At 45.5% G+C, this 25,889-nt stretch overlaps 1 protein-coding gene across 5 annotated transcripts in view; it reads left to right on the top strand.

Moving 5' to 3' along the window:
• PRDM1 (PR/SET domain 1) overlaps window positions 1–25,889 on the top strand; it is a 65,200-nt gene that overhangs the window by 21,702 nt on the left and 17,609 nt on the right. For 2 of the 5 annotated variants that reach the window (XM_074819425.1, XM_074819422.1), the window contains exons 1-2: window positions 9,701–9,779; window positions 20,060–20,308. In XM_074819425.1, the coding sequence (XP_074675526.1) occupies window positions 9,774–9,779; window positions 20,060–20,308 (255 nt within the window). In that variant the 5' untranslated portion in view covers window positions 9,701–9,773. Of the gene's footprint in view, window positions 1–9,700; window positions 9,780–20,026; window positions 20,309–25,889 lie in introns of those variants that run through there. The other 3 variants (XM_074819423.1, XM_074819424.1, XM_074819420.1) reach the window with 2 other exon arrangements.

Raw genomic sequence — 25,889 nt, 5'->3', positions numbered from 1 at the left:
CATCCACCAGGACAAATAGAGTGGTTGGTCATTAACGGGCTAGCCATCGGGTAGGGGTTTTGTTCTTAAATGGGGGCTTTGTCTTATCCCTGCTGTTTAAGCTCTCTCCAAGCACTCCTCACCTGTCATATCTGTCATACATTTAATTCATCACGCTTTCTGGTCAAAAGCTACACTGATAGTATCAAAAGAAGAGGAGGGGGCTTCTTATAACTTTAGCGATCAAAGGAGATTACCAAGCAAATAAGATTTTAATGAAGACGGCAGGTTTGGAAAAGAGAATTTACTGCATTGCGAACCGCTAGCACATAAAGGTTCGTTTTATCTGTATAGTATTTGAGCGTGGAATCCCAAACTATAACAGAAAGAAGGATGGATACATGTGTCGGTTTGTGGTTTTAATTAAAAACACAGAGGAAGATGTAGGGGGAAAAAAGAGCTCTTTTATTTTACTTATAGAGGTCCTATTTTTAATCTGTAAATATGGTAAGTGTAGCAGTCTGTGTTAAAACACAGGTTTTTTGCAATGATGGCAAATACATCAAGCAATTTGCCACTGAACTAGTATTGTCAGGGCAATGCTCTCTGTTATTTGACGTAAGTTTCAAAATACCGATCACAATACTGAGATATGCTTGGCCTCGCTGTAACCACTCAAGAGTCAAAGCAGGCAGGCAGTTGCCAGTTACAGGCATGGACACCCTCGTATTCCTGTGATCGTACATGACGGAGGCCAGAGATAACCGAAGTGCACCTTTTGTGTCAGTGGGCATTTAACAGGAAGGCAGCCCTGTGCCGGGGACTGGGGAACACTGAACGCCGTCGCTGACGGGTTAGCATGGAAAAGCACATGCTGCCCCATGGTGCTTTGTCACGGAATGTGAGCCTGCAGCACCCGCACCTTAATTCACAATTATTTTCTGTTAAACCTGCAGTCTTTCCACAGAGGAATTATCCCATTTGGGACTGACAGTCCAGAACACTTACTCCATTTTCTGATAAAGTGGAAACAACCGGTGGGGAATTACCTGTTGCAGTTCCTACTGCTGCTGGCACGCAGTAGTCAAGTGCTGCCGGGCCAGTCGTTTGGAGATTCACTTAGCAGCCAAGATGCTCTACTGGAAACATAAAGCAGTGCTTCACCCACTGGCCAGCATCTGTGCAGTGTATAGAGCCAAACCCGCCCTGTTAGCAGCAGAACTAGACAGCTTTATTTTTGCAGTTTTTCCTTGTGATGTAAAGAAAGCCTCTGCGATTGCTGTGGAGCCTTTGATAAAAGAAGGGTGGTTTTATTATTAGCACGGATGTTAACATCTTTACTTAAAAGACAGGGGGGAAGTGGCTGCCTAGCTTTCTTTAAATTGAACTTAAAACGTGGTGTCCAGGAAGGAGATCACAAAAACATGTCTGAGCTTGTCAGCCTTTATAAGTTTGGGTGGAAAACTACGGTTCTCACTTTCCGCTGAGTAATACTGAGAGCTCATTATTTGTGTGGTTTTCAACCTGGCTATGAATTATGAATGATTTATTTAAGAAGTGATAAACTATGGGCCTGCCCTTCAGATATGAGGAGGTCCCTACAGCTGACGTGTTTTATATTCAGCGAGGAGATGGTCCTCAGCACCCTGCTGATGTTGGAGTTAATGTCTTGCATTTTCAGTTGGGGGCCAGTATCTGTCCCTTCAGTTGCTTTTCTGTAGCCCCCAGGGTCTCCTGATACGCAAGGCACAGTGAACTAGTTTTACTGAAGGAGAGATGAAAAATCATATGCTGTCATCTGGTGACATGAGTTTAGCTGAACCAAAGTCAGACCCAGATTTATTTGCAAGTGAAGACGGAACCAGTTCAGAAACTCTGCTTGAACCTTGCTTTGACTAAGCATGTCAACAGATAGCTTCTAAACTGATTTGCTTGAATCAATAACGATAAAACCCGTGTGTGAATAGGCCCTGTATTTATCTGATACTGTGATGAGACAGTACGGCAGAGGCAGCTGCAGCAGGGCTCTCCCAGCACTCACACCAGTTCAGGGGATGGGTGTTAGTGGCACTGCGAGTTGTTCTGCAAAACTGCCCTGTAAACAGGGGTGGCATGTGTGCCAGACGCAAACATTTGCATTTACTGTTGGTTTAAGGACCTCCATGCTTTTATTCAGCTGGAATTTTTTTTTCTTTTTTTTTTTTTTCCCCCCCCTCTGTAAGTTAAGGGGAGCAAAGGCTAGCTTACAATATCATCTTTGCCTTCACGAATTAGAAACTCTGGGAAGATGCATGGGTTTCTTGAGGTATGGACCAACCATCTTAACTAATGTGTTTTGCTTATAGATCTTAAGAGGTATTTGCAGGACCAAAGTAGTTATGTGAAGAAGTGTTTTTTCAAACAACATAAGCCCACATGACAGCATATAAAAGTCAAATGACAGAGCAATTCATGGGTTATTGTTACAAAACTAACCTTTCAAATGAGCTCCTAAAATACTCTGTGGTTGGAGTTTCGCTTAAGGAATTTACTTCTAAGCCACTTTCACCAAGTTTAAATCTGTCTACAGAAAACTTCAAAAACTTTTTAGGAAAAGAGAGGAAGAAAAATAGCATGCTTTTTTCTGCGTTAAAGTGAATGCTTTTGGAACATATCACCCCATACCTGACTGAAATTTAAAAAAAAAAAATTTACCTTCAGAAACTGGGCATCAGTTTTCTTCGACAGAACAAAAGCCATGGTGCCAACACTTAGAAATACAACACATCAACTGCTCTTATAGCTCATACTTTATTCTCTGCTTCAAAGCTTGGAGCGGGGGGGCGGGAGAAAAACAGAGAGTGAGAGAGCGAAAGAGTCAAGCTCTTCAGAGCCTCTAATGACGCGTGCCAAACACGTGGAAGGTAAATCCCCTAATTCAGTCTATTCTTTCAGCATTCCCTGGCGGGTGGCCAAGCTAAATATTTCTGCCGGATAAAAAATGCGCCCTCGTATGCCGCACTTTCTTAACAGGATGGCTCTCTGGCTTTAGCAGAGGGGGCTTCTCTGGGGGAAAGCCAACATGTGTGTTCTCTTATCTATTTATTTATTTTATTAAAAAGGGGCTTTATGGGCTGTGATTGGATTAACTTAGTGAACCCTAGAGGAAGAGGAAAAACAAATTGGGAAGCTGGTTTAGCACCCCCACCTTTTTGTCATCTTCTTTTGGGATTTCCTGGCTGGCTGCCACCTTGAGCCTGTTGAATGTTCTTTAGATCAATCAATTAAAAAGGCTTTAATATTTCGGTGATTGGAACGCAACATATGGGCTGCTGGTGCGGATGTCATGTGGTGCGTGGAGTTAATTGAAATGATTAATAGAGGTGTTAGTTTCTTCAAGACTAATTGAAGAAAGAATATAATTGGAAGCATGGACTAACCATTGTTGATTTTTTTTAACATATTGTGTTTCTTAAACACTTTTACATGTTTATAAGCATGCAGATGGATTTTGTTTAGATTTTTTTGACAGGGTGATTTGCAAAATCACGTTTACTGTACATCCAAAAGTCAAATCTAGTTTTTATGTAAATTAATCTGAAAAAATATTTCCATGTGTCTTGTCTGTTTCAGTAACCAGCACATACACTGAATTTCTGGTACCTGTTTGTCTTTAGATCCTCGCTAGACTTAAACCAATTTACCCAGACTTGCTGTTATTTGTGGGGTTACAGCATCCATCCTCAGGAACTGATCATGAGCCTCTGAAGGTCTGTTAAGAGCACTCTTCTCTCTGCACAGTGCGTTGTGATAATTTATGCTCTTCTGGCATCCTAGCATGCTGCAAACATGCCAGGTATTTCAAGGAAATAGCATCTCAATCGTACTGCACCACACCTTGTCAGCTTGACCATATTTCAGAGGGATCCACTTATCTATGCATAGGACTGGCAAAAGCTTGGCTTTGACAGTCAAAAAGTAATGTGAAATGAGAGAAATTCAGAGGATTTAGCTGAGACCAGATCCACCTTCTTTAAGAATAATACATACTTTTTTCAGCAGTAGTAGTGGTCTGTGAATTTTTACCAAAATTGTTGAGCTATTGTGAAATACAAAACGAAAGCAATGAACTGGCTGCAGAGGACATCTGGCAGCAAGGAGAGGGTACAAAGGATGTGTCTCTGAAAGTCATCCCGCTGCACAAGGTAGCTCTCAGGTTAGAAATGGGGAAACTAAGAAAACATGACAATCTCTTGTCTAGAGTCGACAAGCACGGGCTGGCTGCCTGAGCACTGCGAGGAAGAGCAGTGTCGCCTCCTGCTCGCTGCTGGGCTGTGGTTACCAGTGCCGTAGCAAACTTTCAGTTGGGGATTTCTTAAGGCTGAAGATCATGGCTTAAATAACTTGTGAATCTGCTAGAGGGCAAGCGGTTATCTTTGGGAGAAGAGAATCAGGCAAGATGGTAATGGAGTGTTGATCCAGAAGGTAAGTCAGTTCTGATTTAGGACAGATAAGCTACATTTTGAAGCACAGTATTTTCATGCCAGCCTTCTTTTTGCCTGCTTTTGGTAATAGAGGAGAAGCTTATGCATAATTTTATGTTCTGGAAGAGAACTGTCTTTCTAGAAAGAACATACAGATTTTCTCTATTGTTTTCTTTTGCACATGTGGTGCAGCTTATGTATTTGTGCATCTTTGCAGTAGTCAGAAAGTTTATTCTGCAGCCCAGAATAAACCGAACAGAGAAGTGATAGATAAGTTTAGAGGAGGTTTGTTGTTGGCTTAGAAGAAAAGAGTATAGGATGGTTTTAATATTTTAGAGTCTTCCCACACAGATTTCCAGTGATGCTTTGAAGGCAACTGTGTGTCTGCAAAGGCTTTGAGCCTCCCCGGAAGATGTGGCCTGTCTTGTGTACAGATCTGAGCGAAGCATTTGTAGAAAGGAAGTGGCTGTCCTGTACTGGGGGCTGAGAGGAAGGGAAGACATTAGGTCTGATTGCAAGCTTCCCTTACTCCCTGTTGCCTGATTTGTGTGCATGTAGTGCTAATAATTTTAGATGAGGGGTATGCTAGGACAGACTGGTGCAAATTAATCTTTCAAAATGATTTTATTATTATTATTTGGTGATGAGATTAGTCACTTAAGGATCTGGTTTTATTACAGCAAACTACTGCAATTAGATAGTCACTTGTTTATTTTTTAAATCTTAACAGTGATGAAAAATAGTAGCATCAGCATTGTTGTTGTCTCTGTTGCCCTTTAGGATTTAGTATATGAAAAGGAGCACTTTATGTAAACCTGTTGGAACAGGAACATCCTCTCTGTCTTTATCAAACCTTGCTATGCTGTATAGTTAATACAATTCTAGTGCATTGGCCTGAGCCACTGAAAGAGGAATATCAGGCCCAGGAAATAGGGTTGAAATCTATGCACATGTTTTGTATGTGATTTATGTGTGATGGTAATAGTCTCATCTACAAAGGAGAATGTTCAATAACTTCACCCTAAAATTAATCTCAGGAAACTGATCTCAAGTATAAGCGGAGCTGGTAGCGTGACCTGTTGCTAAGACAGACCATTTGCATTAGGAAACCCCACTTTTAAGTGCTGATAAATCTACCAAATACTAAATGTGTGACCGTTTCTCACATTTTACTTTCCTCAGGCTGTATTTTTCCCAAAAATCTATTCTGCCATTTCCAAGGACTTGGTCACATCAAAAATTGTGTTGCTAACATTAAGAGTGCGATGACTTTCCTTTTGAAAAGTAATCTCCACCATGACAGCCCCCATTTTTTGGAGCAGAAGTTTGAATGATAGGTTCAGTGGCCGGAGGAAGGACAGCATATGTGACAGGGGAGGGTGGTGGCCATTGTTGTCAGGGATGCTCGAATACTGTCCCTCTGCTGGGAGGACCTCCCAGGAGTTCCTTGATCTGTACATGTGCTTCACTTACATCGAGTGTCTGTCAGAGCAAGACCAGGACACATACCAGTCCTGTCCCTCACCTCCTTCCCCGATTCCCACGCCCAGGAGAATCACTTTTGAGCTAGAAGCCAACCTAGACCACTGGCAGAGCAGCCCCCCTCAGGAGCTGTAGGAGGGCATCATGGCTCACTTCAGTGAGTGAACACTGTTGGGTCAAGAACTGAGGGCCTGAACTGAGAGCAACAGAGTGCATGTTCAGTGCATGCTTGCTGAAAACTGTCCTGAGGCCAGAGAGTCATCAAAAGGAGCTGTTTTTAAAATCCTATGGACAAGAGTGGAACCTGATTATGAAGGAGGAGAGACTGTGCCTGGAGATCAGCAGTGTCAGGGAGGAGGGAAACCGAGAGTAAGGTTGGTACAAGACTGAGGGATTTATCTTTATGGGTTACTGTAGATGAAGACAAGCAAGCTTGGTGTTAAAAGCGGGTGGGATGTAAGCCAGCTCTGATCCAAAAGCTGCCTGACTGCATTAGCACGGTGCTAAGCCCAAGCTAATATATCCGGCTTCTCACCAGGGCTTATTAGCTCGGGCTCAGTGCCATACTAACATAGTCACAGGACTTCCAGTTGGCTTGACACCATGTCTGCTCAACGTGTGAACTGAGCTCACCGCTACGTGCCTGCAGAGGAACACCAGGAGATGCCTGGAGACTTGACTACATCATGCTGCTGTTCAGGCTGTGGAGGCCAGGCCTGCTAGTCTGCAGGAAGGGGCACATGGAGGTAGAGAGTGTTTGCTTAGATCAAGAGGGGAAAGAAGTGCAGTGCAGGTGAGGAACCAGGAGGGACTGAGACTGGCTTCATGGAGCCTGGGTATGGGAGTGACTGGAAAGGGAAACTAATAGAGGGGTCAGGAGGAATAAGGTGTGGACTTGCTGGGCAAGGAAACTGATCAGAAGTCTGAGACAAGGTCTGGAAGATGGGCTGAGAGGGGAGGGGAGGGGAGGGGAGGGGAGGGGACAACAAACTCCACACCAAACCTAGCATGAAACCAAGATGCCTGAAAGCACATTCCTCTGCTTCCAGCACATCACCTGGGAAAACCCACCAGTAGAAGTGTCCTGTCCCTTCCAGTGCTTGTGCTGAGCTTGCCCAAAAACAGCTGTATGGTTGCTCTGAGACAGGTCTACTAAATTCCCTGCAGAGGTCTGCCTGTGGCAGATGAGAATGTCCCAGCCCCACTGAGGATCTGTGTGGTCATCAGTGTGATGCCATGTCATGGGATCTCTCCTTTTTCTATTTGTAGTTTCAAAAATCAGCACAAAAACTGTTTAAGAACATTACTAAAATTGCAAACTCAAGTTCTGCAGAGTTTAGGTTGTTTGCCTAATCCCAGTTTGATCTTCTTATGCGTTATGATACGGTCTTTAATTACTTATTTAATTACAGTTTTTTCTACTGCTTGCTTGCCTCATTCAGGCATTAGACAAGCTTGCTAGGGGAGATGAATTGGGGTGGTATAATAAAATGTTATCTTTAAGACACCTCTTCCCGCCATCTCATTCGCTGCAGTGTAAGGAAGTAAAACGGCCATGGTAGGAGGAAGTGTTGCTTTTCTCGGGACAGGTGAGCTCTGCTCTGAGGAACCAGGTATTATTTCTGCCCGTGTTTCTGAAGAAGATTCATGCCAGTTTACCTCAGCAAAGCCTTTTGCGTGTGGTCATTAATTTTGATATCTTCCTGGGTGCCTGATGTGAAGCCCTGCAAAATACAGAGCCATCACAGATGCCAGGAAGAAAAAGCTTTGAACATAGAGAGTAATATGCCATGCTGAGTAAATTGGCTGCTCTGCATCCCAAAATTAATGTACACTTTTGATGTTAATGTCACTGTGTCTCCATACCCCTTCTGCAGAGTGAGAATAACAATAATACCTTCATCAGCATATGGGGGAGGTATTGTGAAAATAAGATTAGTCATTATTTGATATTGGTGAGCAATTCAAGTGTTGCTGTTGTGATGAGCAAAGTGGAAAAATACAAGACAAAATTGGTTTGTCTTCCGTTTGAATGGTCTGTGATAAAAGTAAGGCACTGGGCCTTTTAGGGAGAAAGAAGATAATGTGGAAGAATGACTTTTTTGTCAGCACTCTTCTTTCTAAACACTGAATGAGGAAGAGATCTGGTGTAAAAAAAGATGGTGCATCATATGCCAGGAGTGCAGAGCTGAGTTTCTGTATGCAATTCTACACCTGGCATCTCTCACCATTTGAAAGAGTGCCTGATTTTTGCACCATAATAGTCTCTGCTTTCTGTCATTTTGGAGCATTTGTTTCAGTGCAAAGTATGTGGCTTTTTATGTGAGGCTGTTTTCTTGCAAATCTGATGGTTTGCTGTAGGTTTTTACAGAACTTTGACTCAGCTTCAGGGAAGGAGGAATGAAGAAGCAGAAGAGTGAACTTCTGGAAGCTGAAACCCTCCTTTCCCTGTGTTTGAGCAATCTGTGCTCTTATGAAACCTTTTGAAATCTCATTTGCTAATGTCTTTCTGACCCCCAAAATTATTCTTGTGCAAATGTTGACACCCAGCAGAGATGAAATCATTGACTTAGGAAAACATATCTAGCTTGTCAGAAACTGCAGGATTCCAACAATACACCAGCTTTTCTTTTTTTCTTTCCTTTTTTTTTTATTGTTTGTGGTTAGTTGGCAGATGGTATTGTGAGTCAGGTTATACATATTTGAGAGAGCAGAATGTTTTTTCAGTTCATATGAACTCAAATCTGTGTCACATACCAAACTGGTTTTATTTTCTGGTCTTCTGCTCATGAATTTTCTATGTGCTTGTGATTTTGATATGTTTGGTAATTTTATGTTGACAGTTTTAATTACACACTCACAGAGTGTATAAGCAGAACAAGAACTAGATGTTTTCCAGTTGAATCCAGGCTGCGTGTAAATTTTCTGTGTGGGTTGGACCCATAGTTCACTGAAATCAAAGGACATCAGAGTTTCTCCACTGACCACCTGAAATCAGTTAGTCCTCAGTTGTTGGTTTTTTGATGATTCTGACACTAAATTTCTTTGATTTGATTGCTGAAGTGATCTGAAAGTGGATGAAGAAACCATCAGAAAAATTTTGAGACTTTGGTCCCCTGTGTCATGCCGTTAGACACTGGGCAGGGCAAAAGGAACAATTACAATCTATTCATGGACATCTGTAAAGCCAGAAGATGCATTTAAACTTGATTTTACATCTTAGATTTTTAGGGTCACAGAGTAATTCTAAAAAGAAAAATATGTTTCTATGGAGTTTGCTGTGCATAGAAGGAGGGAGCTGCCCTCTAATAAGCTAGTGAAAAAACAAAATAGTCTCATTGGTCCAAAAGCGACGCTTTTGGGTTCTGCTGTTCAGACGCGAGTTTTGGGGTTTGTGTTTTAAATTAAAGGCGTGGCTGGATGTTCATTATCCCTATGATAAAAGCAGTAAAAATACGTGCAAAATTACTCTTGTGCAATGTTGTAATTTACCTTTATTTTAAACTGGCTTACACATCTTAATACATTATGACAATCAGAATTATCAGGCCACCAGGCGGAGAGGAGTTTGTTTTGTTAATTGCTCTTGTTAAGCCTAATTACAGAACGGGGTGGAGTGGATGCGAGGGGAGGGAGGAATCTGCTAGCAAGAGGAAATCCTAAAATCCTCGGAGCGGTTCCAGGCAGTGCGTGTTGGGGAGCGAGAGCGCGGGTGTGGTGTGCGTGTGCGGGGTGTTCGAGCATGCGTGCGTGTGTGTAAGGGTGTGAGAGTGAATGACAGACTTTCCATATGGACTAAAATCCTGAGATGCACGAGCAGGAGGTGGGGAACCTGTGCTGTGTGGACACATGAAGGTACAGCTGAACAAAGAACTGTGCTGTATTTTGCTTTATGAATTAACTCCTTTATCTTTGGGGGGGAGGCATGATGCAGATTACTTACTTTGCTGTTAATTTTTGAGTTTTATGTTAGATTGAGTGTTAGAATGGTTTAATGATGTGATGTGCCATCCTTTGATATTATGGGTTGCCAGCACAAGGTGCATGCATGTAGCTGTAAGTTGGCACCCTAAATCCCTTTGAACGGTTTTCCTTCCTCCTGGTGATTGCAGCAGAGACGTGCTGCCCACAAACTGTGTTACTTGTTTAGACTTTCCAATGGAAAGCATACATCAAAAGAGCCCTTCTGCCCTTCATTATTCTGGTTTGTTTGTGTGCCCCACATTATGCTGCTGGCCACTTACTGTGCCTGACCTGCATTGTCAGCCCCCTCCGTTGCCTCGGGAGCCTCTGGGACAGAAGTTTCTGATAAGGCAGTTTTGAGCCAGCCAGACGCAAAGTAAATGATCATATAACAAATCTGTGCTCTTCTCTGGGGTATGTTACCTGACTTGTTTGCTGCCAAGGTGGTTTTATTGTTTTGGCTACTGGGTGGAGGGAGGAGGGTAGAACAGCAGAGGAGTCACGCTTTTGTTTTGCTTAATTATAATGTATGCTTTTAATAAAACCTTTTAGCACCATGAATTAAATGGCATTGCAGCCCTGCACAAGAAGAAAAATGCTACTGCTGTTGTAGCTGACAGCTGAGTTAGATGGCCAGTGTGGGTCTGAGGCTCAGAAGCCTTTTCTTTGCTGGCTGGAGATAGTGCTGGGTAAATGTGTTTACTTTTTCCTTAGTATTTATACTAGTTAATGTGTCGCACTAGATAAATCTACTTCCTGAGTCCATCTTTCAGCTTGCTCTCATCCCGCCCAATTGACAAATGGTTTGAGTTTGACACCGTTTTATCAGTTGAGCCCCTGCTGGGTGCTGCATGCCTGCTTGTTCCTACTTTATCGTTAAAAGTGAATTATCTGCAATATTTTGTTACCATCTAGCAGTTGGCAGGCTTTCCTATAAGAACTGATTTAGATTTCAGCAAGGGGAGGCTGTTGTCTTTCTCTGCAAAGCCCCGTTGTTGCTCTCCAGGAAAACAAAAGATCCCAGAGCTTTCTGTACCGCAATCTGCTGCTGTCCCACTTTCAAGGAGGTGTTTTGTTTGTTGCGGCAGCTTCCTATCTTAAAATGATAAATTGGGCATGTGCGGTGTCTTAAACCTCTGTCTCCAAGGCTTTGTGTTCACTTAGGATAAAATACATTATTTTGTGGTAGGCTCTGGTGTGATTTAAACTTGGTTTAAAGATTACAAAGCAAAAGGGAAAGCATCAACATCTTCAACAGTGGTAGTTTGATGAGGAATAGCTGTCAGGAGGAGAACTCTACTGACTTACCTCAAGTGGGTTGTAAATGCATTAGGAATTCATTAATATTAATAGTAGAATAGACATTTCCTACATTCGTTTGACATCTTCCACACTCTTCCCCCCCCCCCCCCCCTTTCCTTTCCTTTTTTTTTTTTTTTTTTTTTTTAAGAGCAACTTGGAGTGCAGTTTTAACGCTTATTCAAGTTAATACAAGGATGATAAGCTAAAGTTAAACAGAAGGAGACCCCTGAGTGTGTGAGGTCGGTCTCAAGGAGTCCTGGAATTTGGTGCTGTGCTTTAGAGAAAGATTGTGGTAAACTCTTGGGTGAGGCTTCCAGGGCAGTTTGCAAAAGGGGTCCGCTAGGTACGATTGTAACCAAAAGAAATTGTTCTGTGAGGGTGACAGGAAGGTCACTATCAAAATGGCATGTAAGGGTTAATATCTGTGTAGATTTCTAAGGTGGACACAGTAGTGGCTTGTTCACAAGTTCAGGGGTGAAAAAAGAAAATCCAAACCATTCTTCAGTCTCCAAATGTTTTGTGAGGTTGGCTAAACAGTTCAGTTTGAAAAATAAATAGATCTAAGGTAATTTGTTCTTGGTTTCCATTTTTTAAGTCCTGTGATGCACATTTTCATGCTTTTGGTCTGTCACCAGCAGGCTTCCAAGCTTTCTTCAAAAAAAGGAAAAAATGAAATTTGAGAAAAACACCAAATATCTGTGAGATGTAAAATAAAACCGAGAATATTGTTAGCGCATGTAATTGTGACAATCGTTTTTCAGCATCCTGCACAGCACATCACAATTTCACCCACTGAGCCCTTTAACTAGGAGAACTTATGTTAGTAAAGTGAAGCAGGGACTTGCTTTTTATAGAAAAACCTGCTAAGAGTCCCAGTCTGTAAAACGCCAAAAGAAGAAAGATAAGCCCCCACAAAGCGCCTAGTCTGGCGAGACTAGTGATGCAGCAGCTACAAACACAGAAGCGCACACGCGTTTGGCAGCCCTTACTGATAGGGCAATTTGAATTGTCAGTGTGCGTCTGCTCTACTTGTTGAGCCTAATGAAAAGTACAGTTTAATCACTGGTGTGCCAAATTGACCATGATTAGCTGTTATTGCAGATTAGTGCATTGTCTGGGGCTCCAGAATTATTGATCCGGGTGCTGTGCTCTGGTGTTTTCTGTGCCCTCTATCGTAACCTCTTCTTAATGCTTAGGGGAGGGAAGCAAGAAAGGAGAGTGGGAGGGAAGAAGTCCAGATGGGAAGAAAACAGGTCCTGAAAGGACCACATAGGAACTAGGTCAGGTACTCTGGAGATTAAAGAAGCATGCTTCATCCCTGGACGCAGGAGGCAGGGACAAGTAGCATACAATTACGAGGAATTAGAACGGCAACAAGTAGTGCAGATTTATCAGCTTTAATTGTCTATTGTCAGGACAGAGCCCTTCTTGTAGATCAGGCGCTGCCAATGCTTTAATACCTCTAATGGACTCTCTATTGTGGGATTATCTCCCCTAAGGACAATGTCTTTCTTAAAACTACTTGTTTTGGGAGAGGGAAGGCGGGGGGGGGGGGGGGGGGGGGGCGGAACAGAAGAAAAAAAAAGAAGTCGCTTCAGTCCTCGTCTTGTCTTTTTTTTCTCTCTGGTTTGTCACATTCTGCAGGAAGTAGCTGAGAACCCAGTGTTGCTCTTCTGTCAGCAGCCCTATTCCTTCAGGGGAACTAATAGATACCTATTGAACATTAACCCCCTTTGCTCCACCTTCCCCAACGAGCTCCTCCAGGAACAATAGCTGGTTGATAAAGAGCAGATAAGCAAGGACACCCGGCTTAAGAATCCCTCTGCTATCTTTGTTTTAAAAGCTTTCCTGGGTTTTGCAAAGTAAACATTACAACATTTAAAGAAGGATAAGGTGTCAACTATTTAATGAGAAGTTGTGTTTAATAGCAGAGGAATTCTTCCCTCCCCCAGCCAACACACAGGTATGAAAAGACTGTTATTTCACCACCCTGGGGTAGGAAAGGTGAAGAAATGACAACTGTACTCTTAGAGGCTTAAAAAGTGGTCCTTCAGCCCACTCCTGCCAGATTCCCTAGTCAGCATTAAACATACAGTCACTATTTCGAATACTTTAGTCCTAGATGCACGGTAGTCGCATTGCTGGATCTGTGATAATCTGTGGGTAAATATTTTCGTTTCCACCATATGTGCTTTGTCATGGTGTGTAGCTGTTGTTTTGGTTAATCTGTTTTGAAATGCACTCCGTGGCCAGTTCTTTGTCTGAGAAAAGTGGCTTGGTTCCACCCATGGATCTCCCCCTCCTTCTGCTGTGTTCATCAGCTCCACGAGATTGGGCAGCCTGGAGAGTATCTGAAATGAAAACTGAATTGTGCAGGAACAGAGTCCGAAGTTTCGCCATGCTTCATATCACTATGTCTTACCAGGCAGGTTGAGGAAAGAATACCCCAAAAAGTGTCATGACTGCCAAGTTGGGAAGAGACCTGGAAGTTGAATGAATGCAATTAGTTCTGAGGTGGCTTTGTTATTTCAGATTGTTGTGAGCTTGTTGCGGGGATGATGTCTTCGAACTATTCACAGGAGTGAGCCTTCTAATAAATGTATAGCATCCCATCCCTCATCTGTAACAGCCTGGAAATCAGACTATTTTAAAGAAAAATTTCCCAGAGCACACCCTTTTTTCAGGTTTCTGTCATCAGTAAGTTTGAAAAGTGGTTGGAATGGGTTGGTTTGTTTTAATTCATTTTTCCTGAGTCTCGGTTGCTATGGATAGAATATTCAAAAGCCCATGTTTGGGGTGTGGAAGGTTGATTTTTGTGCTCAGGTTTTCTTGTCCAATAGAAACTTGGGTTGGTAGAAACATGCAAAGACAATATAAGAGTTGTTGTATGGGCTCCTGGCTGTCATCCCTACCTTTCCCAAGACCGCTGTCACTCAGAAGTGTGATGAGAAGGCTGATGATAACCAAGAGGGGAACATCTGTGGTCTTTGCTGTGAGGCATTTCCCTTCTCATAAGGAACAAGGAGGTGGCTCTTCATGTTTAGTCCAGACTGAAGTCTGCTGCCTTTTCCCACAATGAAAAGAAGTGCAGTGACAAAGCCTCTGCTGCTGCTTTCTCAACACCTTCACCCCAGCTTGCTTCCGGGGAAACAAAGAGTGAGCGGCTTCAGACTGTTTTGTCATTGCTGTTCAGCTGCATTCGCAGCAAAGAGAAGCCCACCTTCTCACGATGACTTCTCGCTCTTCTGATAGCAGGCCCGGACAGCCTCGGCTCCTTCTTCTCAAACTCGAGTTCAGCAAGAGGAAATGGCTGAAGCTTAGTTCTCGCTTCTGTGTGCTGCAAGAATGTTTTTTCCATTGGAGGAGGGTTGTTTTGGCTTATTCATAAGTCATCTGAGCAGTATTTTAATAAGGCCTAGCTGGAAACAAAAAGGGATATGGTGTTTTAGTTTGAATCCTTTTTTATCTTTTTAAGGAAAATTTCTTGAGAGGATGAAACAACAGAAGTCAAGAGATGTTAAGGCTTGCACTGAGTAGTAGCCGAGAGTGCAGCCAAGAGATCTGCTCTTGGTATTGCACAGCCGAGACAAAAATAAACGTAAAGGCATTTGGAAGTGCTACAAGGCAATGACCAGGGTGCTCTGTAATTAAAGGCAGTCCCTGAAAGCTGCACGTGTTAATTCAAAAGCCTCCTGGCTACAGCATACACCACCCCAAAAGCCCTTGCAAAAACCTTCATGTAGATTCAAGTGCAATTTTAATTTCTCTCCTTATAGGCAATACCATGCTAAAGTTGTCTAGGGCATACAAAGCCTCTGAGATGGTATCTGAAGCCTATAGGCTGTGTTTTGCAAAGGTCAGGCCAGTCTGTGAGAAGAAGGCTGTAACTTTTCCTGTTGCACAGTCACTAGAGCGTGCTGGGTCTCTCTCTCTCCCTTGAATCTGACAGCAACCACGTTTTCAGAAACGTGGCCCCAAAACACGAGTGTATCTCAGCAGAACTTGAAAGCAAGTTCTTCTTTGAGTTTGATTTCTCAGTTGGCTTTTAAAAGATGTGCAGTCGTGCAACTACATCATGTACCTTCTCCGAGTAATGACCACAACTGGTCCCCAAATGTTTACCAGCACAAGGATGCCTACATGCAGGAAGTGGGAAATGGGGGTGGGTCTGGTAGTTACTCTTGATGTGGTCAATCTGCCACTGACCTTGTTTGAGTAAGGGGAAGGGGAGGATGTGAAAATGAGACTCTGCTTTAATCTCTTGTGTGCATTTTATCTCCCCTCCAACTTTCTAAAGAAGTTTCAACTATTAGAGCCAGCTCCCTTCCCTCCTTCTTCCCCTTACAATTACAGGAGGCGCAGGGAGAACAGCAGCAGCAGCAGCTGAGGCTGAGTTGCGCAGGCTTGTTGTTGAGCTGAAGTGGTGATAGCATCAAAGGAAATGGATGGGGATTTCTGAGATCAGAGCTGTTAGGGCCATTCATGATTTGTTGCCAGGCTGAAAGCTGCTGCAGAGAGAGCTGCCTGAGAAATGCTGATTAATACAGTAATTGAGGTTTTCTATGAGCGAGAAGGAAAAAATGAAAATATGACTAAAAATGTTCTTTTTGAAATGAACAACATTTTGAAATTGCACATTCCAGACAATAGCAGCTACTGGTATGAAAGATTTCTATAAAAGAGCAGAAAACTTCTGGTTGAACAGGGCGTCTTTTTATGTTTCTCTATTAAGGAGGAAGGTCAGAAGGTCAGTCTATATATTTTTTTAATGGCAGAGTTTCCTTTGTGATTATTCTTACTTTAGGACACATTCTTAACAATTTATTTCTGTCTCTTCTTTCTTGATAAACTTAAGTTTTATTTCAGATCAGGCACTGTTAGGTTAGACCTGCACACCAGCAAAATCCTTTCTCCTGTGCTACAGTAGTTCTGGGCTCAGCTTCGCTGAGACACCTGGAGCTAATTTCAGGATAGCCTTGGAGTGTGCCACGGAGTTATTTGAAGTCCGTAGGCTTCACAGGCTGTACTCGCCTCCCCAGGCTCCCGGGAGAGAGCTGCACTGACCTGGGATATTGGCATCCTCCTGTTGTCCTGACGAATATTTCACTTCATCTGATCTGATCTAATCTCTGCTTCCTCTTCTTCTCCAGCCCAAAAGCGTTCTCAGTTCCTTGAAAGGCAGATTTGCTTTTCTCCTGCTCTCCTTCACATTAAGAAGATCAGCCCCTGAAGGAAACACATCAACCCTTCCCCCCCCCCCCTTTTTTTTTTTTTTTTCAAGCTAACAGGGAAGTGAAAAGCTCTGAAACAGCTGCCTCTCAGAGTGAGACTATTTTTCGGTAAAATAATCACCTTCAGTATGACTACATTGTTTTTCTGTTCTATGCGGTGTGACTCAGCATCAGTTAATTAACCCAATCAAGTAGGCCGGATTTCTCTCCTTTAATGAATGGTTCTTCCTACTTCAGAGCCTTCCTAGACCTCGTTTTGGATGTGCCTCGCTTTTACCGGGTATATCCAATTACATTTATATCCTTCAGCCCAGTGCTCAGGCCACCTCTCTTGTGGAATTATGCTGTGGTGGAAGTTAAGCCAGGACACTCACTTGCAAGCAGTTGCCCTACTTACGTCTGCTGCCATGAGCCCTCCTGTGTTAGCGCATACGGAAGGTCTTTACACAGATATACTATTCTCGACATCGCAGACCGAAAATGGCAAGTAATCCTTTCCACACATCTTTTTATCAAGAGGGAGGAGGAGCAGGTTAAGGGAAAGGGGTGTGTGTACACCCATCAGAGAGACAGACAGGCATCCAATTGCATAAAACCTTTTTTTCCCCTCTTTCTCCCTTTTTCCTGTGAAGAAATACGTAACACCCAGATCACCCCAAAATATAAGTGCGCATGTGTTCAGAAGAAGAATGTGAAACTAGCTGCCACGTAAAGTGCCGGGAAAGCAATGAGAAATATGCTTGCAGACGTGTGAGAAAAAGGAAAAGTAGTAGGGTTGCCTCACAGCGAAGCAGCTAGTGTTCGCACTGGGCTGTAGATGGCTATAAATGGAATTGTGCATCACCGTTCCTCTGAGCCCGAGGACGCCTCGCTGAAGAGACAGGACCACTGAAGGAAGTAAGGCATCTGGTTGTTTTGTAATGAGAAGCAGGAATGCTCTTAATAATAAACAAACAGGACATTGTATGCCATCATCACAGGATGTCCTTCCTTCAGCCAGCACGCTGGCTTGGATCGGAGGAAAAAAAATTGGGTGCATGGTCCGCTGATTGCTATACCAAGCCTCCTTCCATCACCAGCGTGCTCCCAGACGGCTGATTACGTACCGCGCTGCGCAAGATCAGTGCTTGTTTTCTTACCACGCTGTGAAAGAGGCATCGAGTTTGGAAATGCTGCCTGCCTTGCCCTGCTTTTGTGAGCTTCCCTGCTGTTACTTGGGGAGAGGGGGAAGATTTTATTTAAAGGAAGAAACAGAAATGCTTTTCCTAATTCCTTCTACAAGAGTTGATTAGAAAGAGACTCTGGAAAGGGATAAAGTCAAAACTCTGAAACTCCCAAACTGGTCAAGTACAAATAAAGTACTGTATTTGTTAAGGTTTGGGAGTAAGCACTTTAAATCGGGCTTTAATGGATGTTCTGGAACCCGGGGGTCGTTTTGTTATGATGTTCCATCTAGTCAAATTGAGGGAGGACGAAAGCGGGTACGTGTCGACCTGTGGAGCTTAAAATAGCACGAAAAATAGATTCCTAGTAAAAACTGCCTCATGCACGCTTCCCACAAAGCACGGAGGTGCCTGCCCACCACAGCCAGGCCGCGGGGCAGCGGCCGCCGCTCTCCCTCTTTTCGCAGAGGCCGTCCCGGCCGTCCCACCTTAGTCGAAAGGGGAGGCAGCAAAAAAAAAAAACTATTACTAATAATTTTTTTTTTTTTTAAACCGCGGTGTGTTGCGGGGGGCGTGGGCAGGGCTCAGGGCAGGAGGGTCGGCAGGTGGAGCCCCACCTCCGGCGCTGTGGGGCGAGGGAGCCGGGGAGGGGCCGGGCCGGTGGCGGGCGGGGGGAGCGAGGCAGGCGGGCGGGCGGGCGCGCGCGGGGCCGGGCGCGCGGCGTTGTGGCAGGCGGCCCCCCAGCGTTCCTCGGCGGCAAGAGCAGGGCGCGCGGCAGCACCTGTCTGACAGGGGGGAGGAGCGGCGGCGGCGGCGGCGGGGAGCGGCGGCGGGAGGTGTGAGTCAGTCTCCCGGGGACCCGGCCGCTGGAAGGAAGGAGAAATGTTTACTCTGTAGAGATGAGCCAGGTTTGCCGCCGACGGTGGGCTTCGGTGTGGAAACGCGCGCGGACTGTGCCCCGGTAAGGAGCGCGGTGCCTCCCTCACCCTTACTTCATCTCCCCCCTCCTCCGCCTCCCCGGCTTCTTCTTCTCGCCCTCCCCGGTCGCGCCGGCGTGCGGAGGACGGAGCGCAAGTTTCCTCGCCGCCTCTCCCGGGTCGGGAGCGCTCCTCGGATCAGCCTTAACCCTTTCGCTCCGCCGCGCAGCCGTCAGCCCCCCCGCCCCGAGTTTCGCTGTTTGCCTCCTCTCCCCCTCTCCTCATGCCGAGGGCCGGGAGCTCCCTCGACGGCAGCGCCGGGACGGGGCGCGGGGCTGGCCCCGAGGCGGCCGCGGGGGAGCTGCGCGCCTCCACCCCCCGCCTCGGCGCCTCCCGACAGTTGCCGCCGGCCCGGCCCGGCCCGGCCCGGCCCGGCCCGGCCGTGCCTCCCCGGCGGGGGTCCCTGTTAACCCCGAGTCCGGCAGCCTTTCATCTCTTCCTCGGAAGATCATGCTGTTTCAGTCGTCGCGTCTCGGTGTTCCCGGAGGAAGGGTGTGAATTTCGCAGTAGCTGCGTATCTGAAAAGGAAAAACGAAGGGATTTTACGCCGGGATTGAACGTCATTCCCAGCTACCGGCGTAGGCACAGATTTCGGTCCCTAGCGAACCTCACGGGAAGAGCCCGACCTAGTACCTGTTTGGGCATAGGTTTGATAACAGCGCTTCTGTCCTGAATAGACAGAGGGGCGAAGGACTTGGTGGAATTGTCCTGCGAGGCTCCTGCCCAGTGCTTTGAGATAGGAATTCTCGGAGGTACCATCAAAAGGGATAGAAAAACTTTCTTTAAATATTATTTTATTTATTTCCCCCCACCCCTTTTTTTTTTTTTTTTTGGCCCCCGATAACGTGTTGCAGTGCTTTGTGCAGGGCTGCTGCAGTGATGCTGGCAGGATGTCGGCTGTCTCAGCCTTCCATGCCAAAGGATAAGGGGACGTCAGGAGGAGGCGGGGGGCCAGGTTGTTTTGAAAGTTGTTTGTGTGTTGAAAGCCGGTGGGAAAGTTCAGGCTTCCCCATTTGGAAGAGGCAAGGCTGGGTTCCGCTCTTCCAACATGCGCTTTCCATTTTTAGCTTCATTCAGACGCAGACAGCAGCTCCTTTCCTCTTCCTCTCCTTGTTTGTGACACTTTTCTGAGGCAGCTTTTCCACAGGCAACTAAGTGGTCTCACGGCCATGACCCCACGTTTTCTTCGGCATGGAATATTTTTATTCTCTCAGAGGCATTAAGGAAAGGGTCTGAAAAAGGTAAAGCAGTTGTCAGCCTAGGGATTTTTTCCTCTTTGTTTTTGTTCCCTCCTTATTATTACTGAGGCTGGCGTTTTAAGGCTCTGCTTCAGTCAGAGCAGCTTCGTTTACACTGCTTTTTGGCTATTACTCAACTGTACCAACTATCCTGCATATGCTTTTAAAGTGTCACAGACTACTGTATTAGTCACGCTGTCTCAACGGAAACCACAACACTGAAGGACAATGAGGATTAAAGGCTGTTTTCTTATTTTCCAGGCTGCTACACAGTGTAGCTCGGACGCTGTGAGTTTCAAGAATCTGGTGAAAGGGAGAGAGTGGACAATGAAAATGGACATGGAGGATGCTGACATGACTCTGTGGACGGAAGCCGATTTTGAAGAGAAGTGCACGTATATTGTAAATGATCACCCGTTGGATCCAAGTGCCGACGGAGGCACCCTAACTCAGGCAGAGGCTTCCTTGCCAAGGAACTTGACTTTCAAATACGCATCTAACTGCAAAGAGGTAAGCGGCAATGCTCTGGGGAAGGTTGGAGTCAGACAAGCCAAATCACAGCGCTTTGGAAAGTGTGTGCTCATCCTGGCTTCCATTCTTTAACACACACACACCCCCACACACACCCCCTACCACCACCACCACCACCAATAAATGCTGCCCGCTGGCTTTTAAGATGGGACCCTAATAACTCTTTTAAGAAACTGTGAGATGGTCATCTGTCATGTAATATTTTCACTGGAAATCACAGCCAGCCTATCCCTGAAACCGGTTTTGTACCAATTCGCAAACAGTTAAATTTTCACACAATTTGAACAACATCTGAATAAGCATATTTAAACTGTGGGGTAGTTCTCTGTGCCAATTTCTAGACTGCTGTTTGCCAGGACCATTCATTGCCTCTGGCTCAGAGATTAAAGTGCCTCGGTTGTCCAATAAATAACTTAAAAAAAAAAAAAAAGTAGAGTAGGGAAAAAAAAACAAATTCCTGGAAATGTGTTTAATTATTTCTTTTTGTTTTCCCTTTGGTTATGAAATTGCTTTATTCTTTTCGTGAGCTTGCTGTATTCCTGACTTCCTAGATTCTTAAAAACTCCGGCATGTCGGTTAAGGAAGTGATGGTAGAACTGCAGCAGGCTTGACAGAAGGGTGGCCGTACCTTAAATTAACTTTTGTTTATCTGGGACAGTATCTTCACTGGTAGCTAGCCGTGCGAGTCTGTCCTATCCTTGTCCCTGGAGTGGGTACATTCTTTGTTGTTGTTTCAGAAGGGCTGGAAAGAAATGAGCCCGGATGAGCAATTTGGTTTTGTGTTTACTCCTTCATATAGAGTAGCTATTATAGCTAGGTGTGATGTTCGGCAGGGTAATAACCCAAGGGACAACCCTTCATTTCTCCTTGTGCTGAGACTTGCGGTATAGCAGCTATTACCTGTGCTTCTACTTTGGCTAAACACACTGACCACAGAGCTGAAAAGAAGAGGTACACTCATCCGTGCCTATCAAATATTTCCTTCCAAAGTAGGTACTTGTTTAGTCCTGCGTACAGAAGTAGGTCCGGACCCCCAGCTGGAGGGTATTGGCACTGTGGAATGTAGCTTGGCAGCGACTAGTAGGTTTGGTAAGAAGTTAAAGCTAAATTCTCCTTAAAATCACTCTTCCCATCTGCCCTGCCCTGCCCTGCCCTGCAGAACTTTGGCAGAGAAAGGACGCGCTCCAGAAAAAAGGTGCAAAACCTTGTTTTGCATTACTGCATCATTAGATAGGTCGTGCTTTGGTGGAGCGGCGGGGGGGGAGATAAAGCTGCCACTCCGCTGCGTGATACGGGATGATTTCTTGGTTGAAGGATGAGCCTGCAGCACGACAGCTCAGGCAGATCCTCGGCAGCCGACTGGTGACTGATTGGCTGCCCAGGCTGCTTGCTCTCTCTGCCTCCGTTTAGTCCTGCTGCCGCAGCAGGAGACGTCCGAGGAGCTTTCAAAATTCCCAGCGCTGTGTTTGGAAACACCAAGGTGTAATATCCATACACTATAGCTCAGATCAGTGAATCGGGGTAGGAGGATTGCTGCCATCTCGGTATACGAGGTGGGGGGAGAGAGAAGTCGTTGAAAGATCCCTGGTTCTTCCTTGTAAAATGTGACCCGTGCAGCTCTTTGCTAGTGGGAGTCTGAATATAGGACATCCTCCTTTTGTTCTCCAGAGTTCCCCCCAGTCTTTTATTTGCGCTGAATAGCACCTACTGTAAGGAGCAGTAGGAACTTTCGAACCCTGACTATTTCTAAGGTAGCTCTGACAGAAAGGGCCGATCTGATGCTTTTTTCCCCCACCTTCTGTGAAAGCTACAGTCCTATGAATGTGTGGACAGGTCACTTGTTTGCTGCTTGTCTGCAGGGTGAAAGAGTTGTAAATGGCATAATTCCGCTTGCATTCTAGCAACTTCTGACGTGAAACATTATATTTTTCTCTCTGCCTTCGAAGTTTGATTTTGTTCAGCGGGATCAGGACTGGGTGCGTGTTGCTCTCGCACATCAGTGTCTGTGGGGTCAGCAAGGGAGCCTGATTCTGGTTTTGACCTCATGGAAAACCACTGGAGTCCTGACAGCTCGATAGGGTGGGATTTTTTCCCTTGTGAAAGGATGAGGTAAGACTTCGGGGGATGCATGCATGCATGCTTGCCAGTGGGTTTCAGAAGTGAGCTGTCTTCATTGTTAACTTGGGGGAGAGCTGTGGCTTCATCAGACTGAGAGTTTTAAATGCTGAGTCAGTTTATTGACAAAAACATATATAATACATCGCTTGTGAAATGCTAATACTGTCATGATTAGATCATGAAATCCTAGTGCTGTCATGATTAGTATTCTATCTCCACTTGGAGTAGGAAAAGTACTGCCTGCCTGCTTAGGAGGGAGGAAGTACAACTGCTGTTGTTTGGGGAGGGTTGCTTTTTGTGTTTCTTTTCCGTGCCTGCTTTGTGAAGCAAGTAGCTCCTCTTTAAAGGTTTATTGAATTTGCAAGGGAGTCTATGACACATCATACTCTTGTTTATTCTTGGATCTTGATCGGGGATTTTTCTGAAGGACACATTTTTCATTATGAGTTCACAGTATGTGTCAGCATTTTAAAAAATGAATTACTACTGCTCGTAACATTTTAGGCCGCTAGATTTACATGAAGTCATTATTTATTTCTGTGCGTGAATTATTTACCCTTTCCTCCAGTTTTAGCAATTGACAAAAAATGATGAAACGCAGTGCCAAAATCACGCTCTAGAAGGCCATATGTGAATGTTCTTTTCATGAACATGTTTAAAAACGTTTTTTTCAATAATTTTTCCCATTGGTCTTAGTTCTTAAAGCCCAAACAGCCCTACGCGATATAAAGTGCCAGTTATTCTGCTGTCTTGAATATTACTGGTCCATGAGCCTGACAGAGAGAAACTTACCTCAGCAAACCCATTCCTTGTTGCATTTCTCTGATAAGGCCATTTTTTAGAGACAGACCCCGAATCAGTGATTTGGATGAAAGCTGTGATTTTGAGCTGTTAGAAAGTGTGCCTTGCTGACCTCAGACACTTGCTCTCCCCTGTTGCTTTTATTCTGTTTCTTATGATCACTGAGGAAGTGGTCTGAGAGCGTTTTATTTCGTGGCATCTCTTTTAGATAACTGATCACTGAGCGAAGGGGTAAAATTTGTGCGGGCTTATGTAACTGTGGAACTGGTAGTTAAAAAAATAAATAAACCAGTGTTATTCCGGGACACACGATGGCCTTCCCTATTTGCATTTGGAGAATGCTGTTATTTCACTGAAGCCAATAGGAGTTTTTTTTCGGCGTTTTGGGGTTTTTTAAAGCAGTTCCACGGTCCCACTGCAAAACATCCTCCCCTTGCAGAATTAAGAGGGATGGTCGTATACTTCCAGCGCCCTCTCCCCAGACAAAGGTCTAGGAGTGTTGGTGTTCCAAAGCGCCTTTTGGTACCAAGTTTGGAACCGGAGCCCATCGGTCTCTCGTCAGGGGGCCGCGGCCGGGGCGGGATGTGCTCCGCCACCCACCGGCTGCTGACCGGGCCTGCCGGCCTCCAGCCCTGCCCCCGCCCGCCGCCCGGCCCCCGCCGCCGTATTAGGACCCTGGTCAGTTCCAGGCCCGCCGCCGCCGTCCCGGGCTGCTCCCGGCCCCGGGCTGCTCCCGCCGGGCTCCCCCCGCCAGCCCGGCCGGGCTCTCGGCAGCGCCGCGCCTCCAGGCTGCAGCCGGGCTCCGCTCCGCTCCGTTCCGCTCGGCGCGTCCCGGCCCGCTCCGGCCCAGGGCAGAGCGAGCGGGTGAGCCCGGCCCGGCCTCGGCAGGAGCCACGGCTGCCCACCGCGCCGGGAACCGGCCTTGCGGCTTCAGGCTAACGTTTGAGTGCCTCTCCGTGCGGGAAATGCTGGTTCGCTGAAAGGAAAAGCGTGCTAGCGGCCCGTTTGCAAGTGTGGAAACTTGGAGCTTTGAAGGGAGAGGGGGTAAGTGTCTTAAGAGAAAAAATGGTTCTGCAACGAGCGCGGTGCTCCCTTACGGCACGGTTCAGACCCAGAAGGCTGCACAAGGGCAGTAGGTTTTTATTTGCGGGGAGCCAGCTCGGGTCATGCTCCCGTGCTTCCCTGCCAGGAGGCTGTTTCGGAAGGTCCCGTCGCCGCGAGGCAGCAGTGTGCTGAAGGACACCTGGTGGACATAACTCTGAAATGCCTCTGCCACAGCGTTTCGGCAGCCCGGAGACGGCTTCCCCTCTGCTCTGGACGGGGAGCTCCTTCGCTGTTTTGCCTACAAGCCCTCGGCAGCTCTGTACTTTGTGGCCTCTTGTTAAGCCGCCCCCCTTAAGCAGCGGCAGGGCAGGAGCCCCTTTTGGCTGCGGCCAGGGGGCTGCCGGCAGCCTGGAGCCAGTCTGTCCTGGCACTGCCGGCACCCCTCTCCTGGAGGGTACCCCTCCTGAACCACAGCAGCTGAGCTTGTGGGGGCACAACGGAGGCGAAAGCCACCCTCGATTAAAAGTCATCTGGACAGCTTTAGTCCGATTTAGCAAAACTTCAGTGTTGGCACACACGGGTGTACAGAACATCCTCCACCAAAATAACCTTCTGATTGGTACGGGGTGAGAAATCGTCTTTGTGTTCAGCTGTGCCGGGGGAGAAGCAAAGACTGCATGTAAGGTGGATATCAAAAAGTATCTGCTGTGTCAGAGACACCAGTTCAGTGAGTGTTTCAAGTTGACTAGTTCGAGGAGTGATTTCTAGAGATTCTGAGAATTTCATTAAAGTCTTTTTAATTAAGACCAAGATATTTTAAAACCATGAAAAAACTCCAGTTACCATGCAGTAAAACTAGTAGGGTGTGCTGTAGCTTGGTTGTGAACTTTTCTTGAGAGGGCAGATGGATGTAAATGAAGATATATGGGGAAGATGAGAAGAACATCTGCCTTTTTCAGCTCTCTATGAGAAATGTACAAGCAAGACAAAAATAAAACTGAGCCACTGAGCTTGTTTCAGCTTGTGGTAGGTGTAGGAAAATTTCTGGAAGTCCCTTTTCTCTCTCTTCAGTCCAGATGCACAGATCAATGGAGCATTTAACTACCTCTACTGTTGACATTTAATTTTTTTTGTAGTGTGCTGAAACACATGTTGAAACACAGACAAGCACAAACAGCCACCACGTACACCCAGAAATCTGTTTCCGGGTGGATTATCTCCTCGATTCCATGGCTGTTATTTGTCACCTTTATTTTGACATTTAATGTCAAATTATGCTAGGCATTAGTTTGTTTACTGGGAGTTTTAATCTTGACCAATACACAGGCAAGTATTTGTCTGTCTCTCTCCCTCTCTCACACCAAGGATGATACAACAAAAGAAAATGTAGCATGAGAAAATCACAAGGCTTAACTAACTTGTGAAGTGCTGTCTACAGTCCAGGGTTTTTGCCTCCTTTACTGTGAAGGACTGTTAACAAAGAAAAAGAAATGCTCCCTTCAGTGAGCTATCTGCAGGGTCTAATGAGTGCTAATCTGCTTTGGTAAGAACATTTATTTGTGGAGTACAGACAGCAATAATCCCAACTCTCAGTGTT

This window comes from Strix aluco, chromosome 3 (genome assembly GCF_031877795.1).
Source record: "Strix aluco isolate bStrAlu1 chromosome 3, bStrAlu1.hap1, whole genome shotgun sequence".
Classification (NCBI taxonomy): domain Eukaryota; kingdom Metazoa; phylum Chordata; class Aves; order Strigiformes; family Strigidae; genus Strix; species Strix aluco.
Note: the sequence above shows the minus strand (reverse complement) of the source record. Positions and strands in the feature narration are given on the sequence as shown.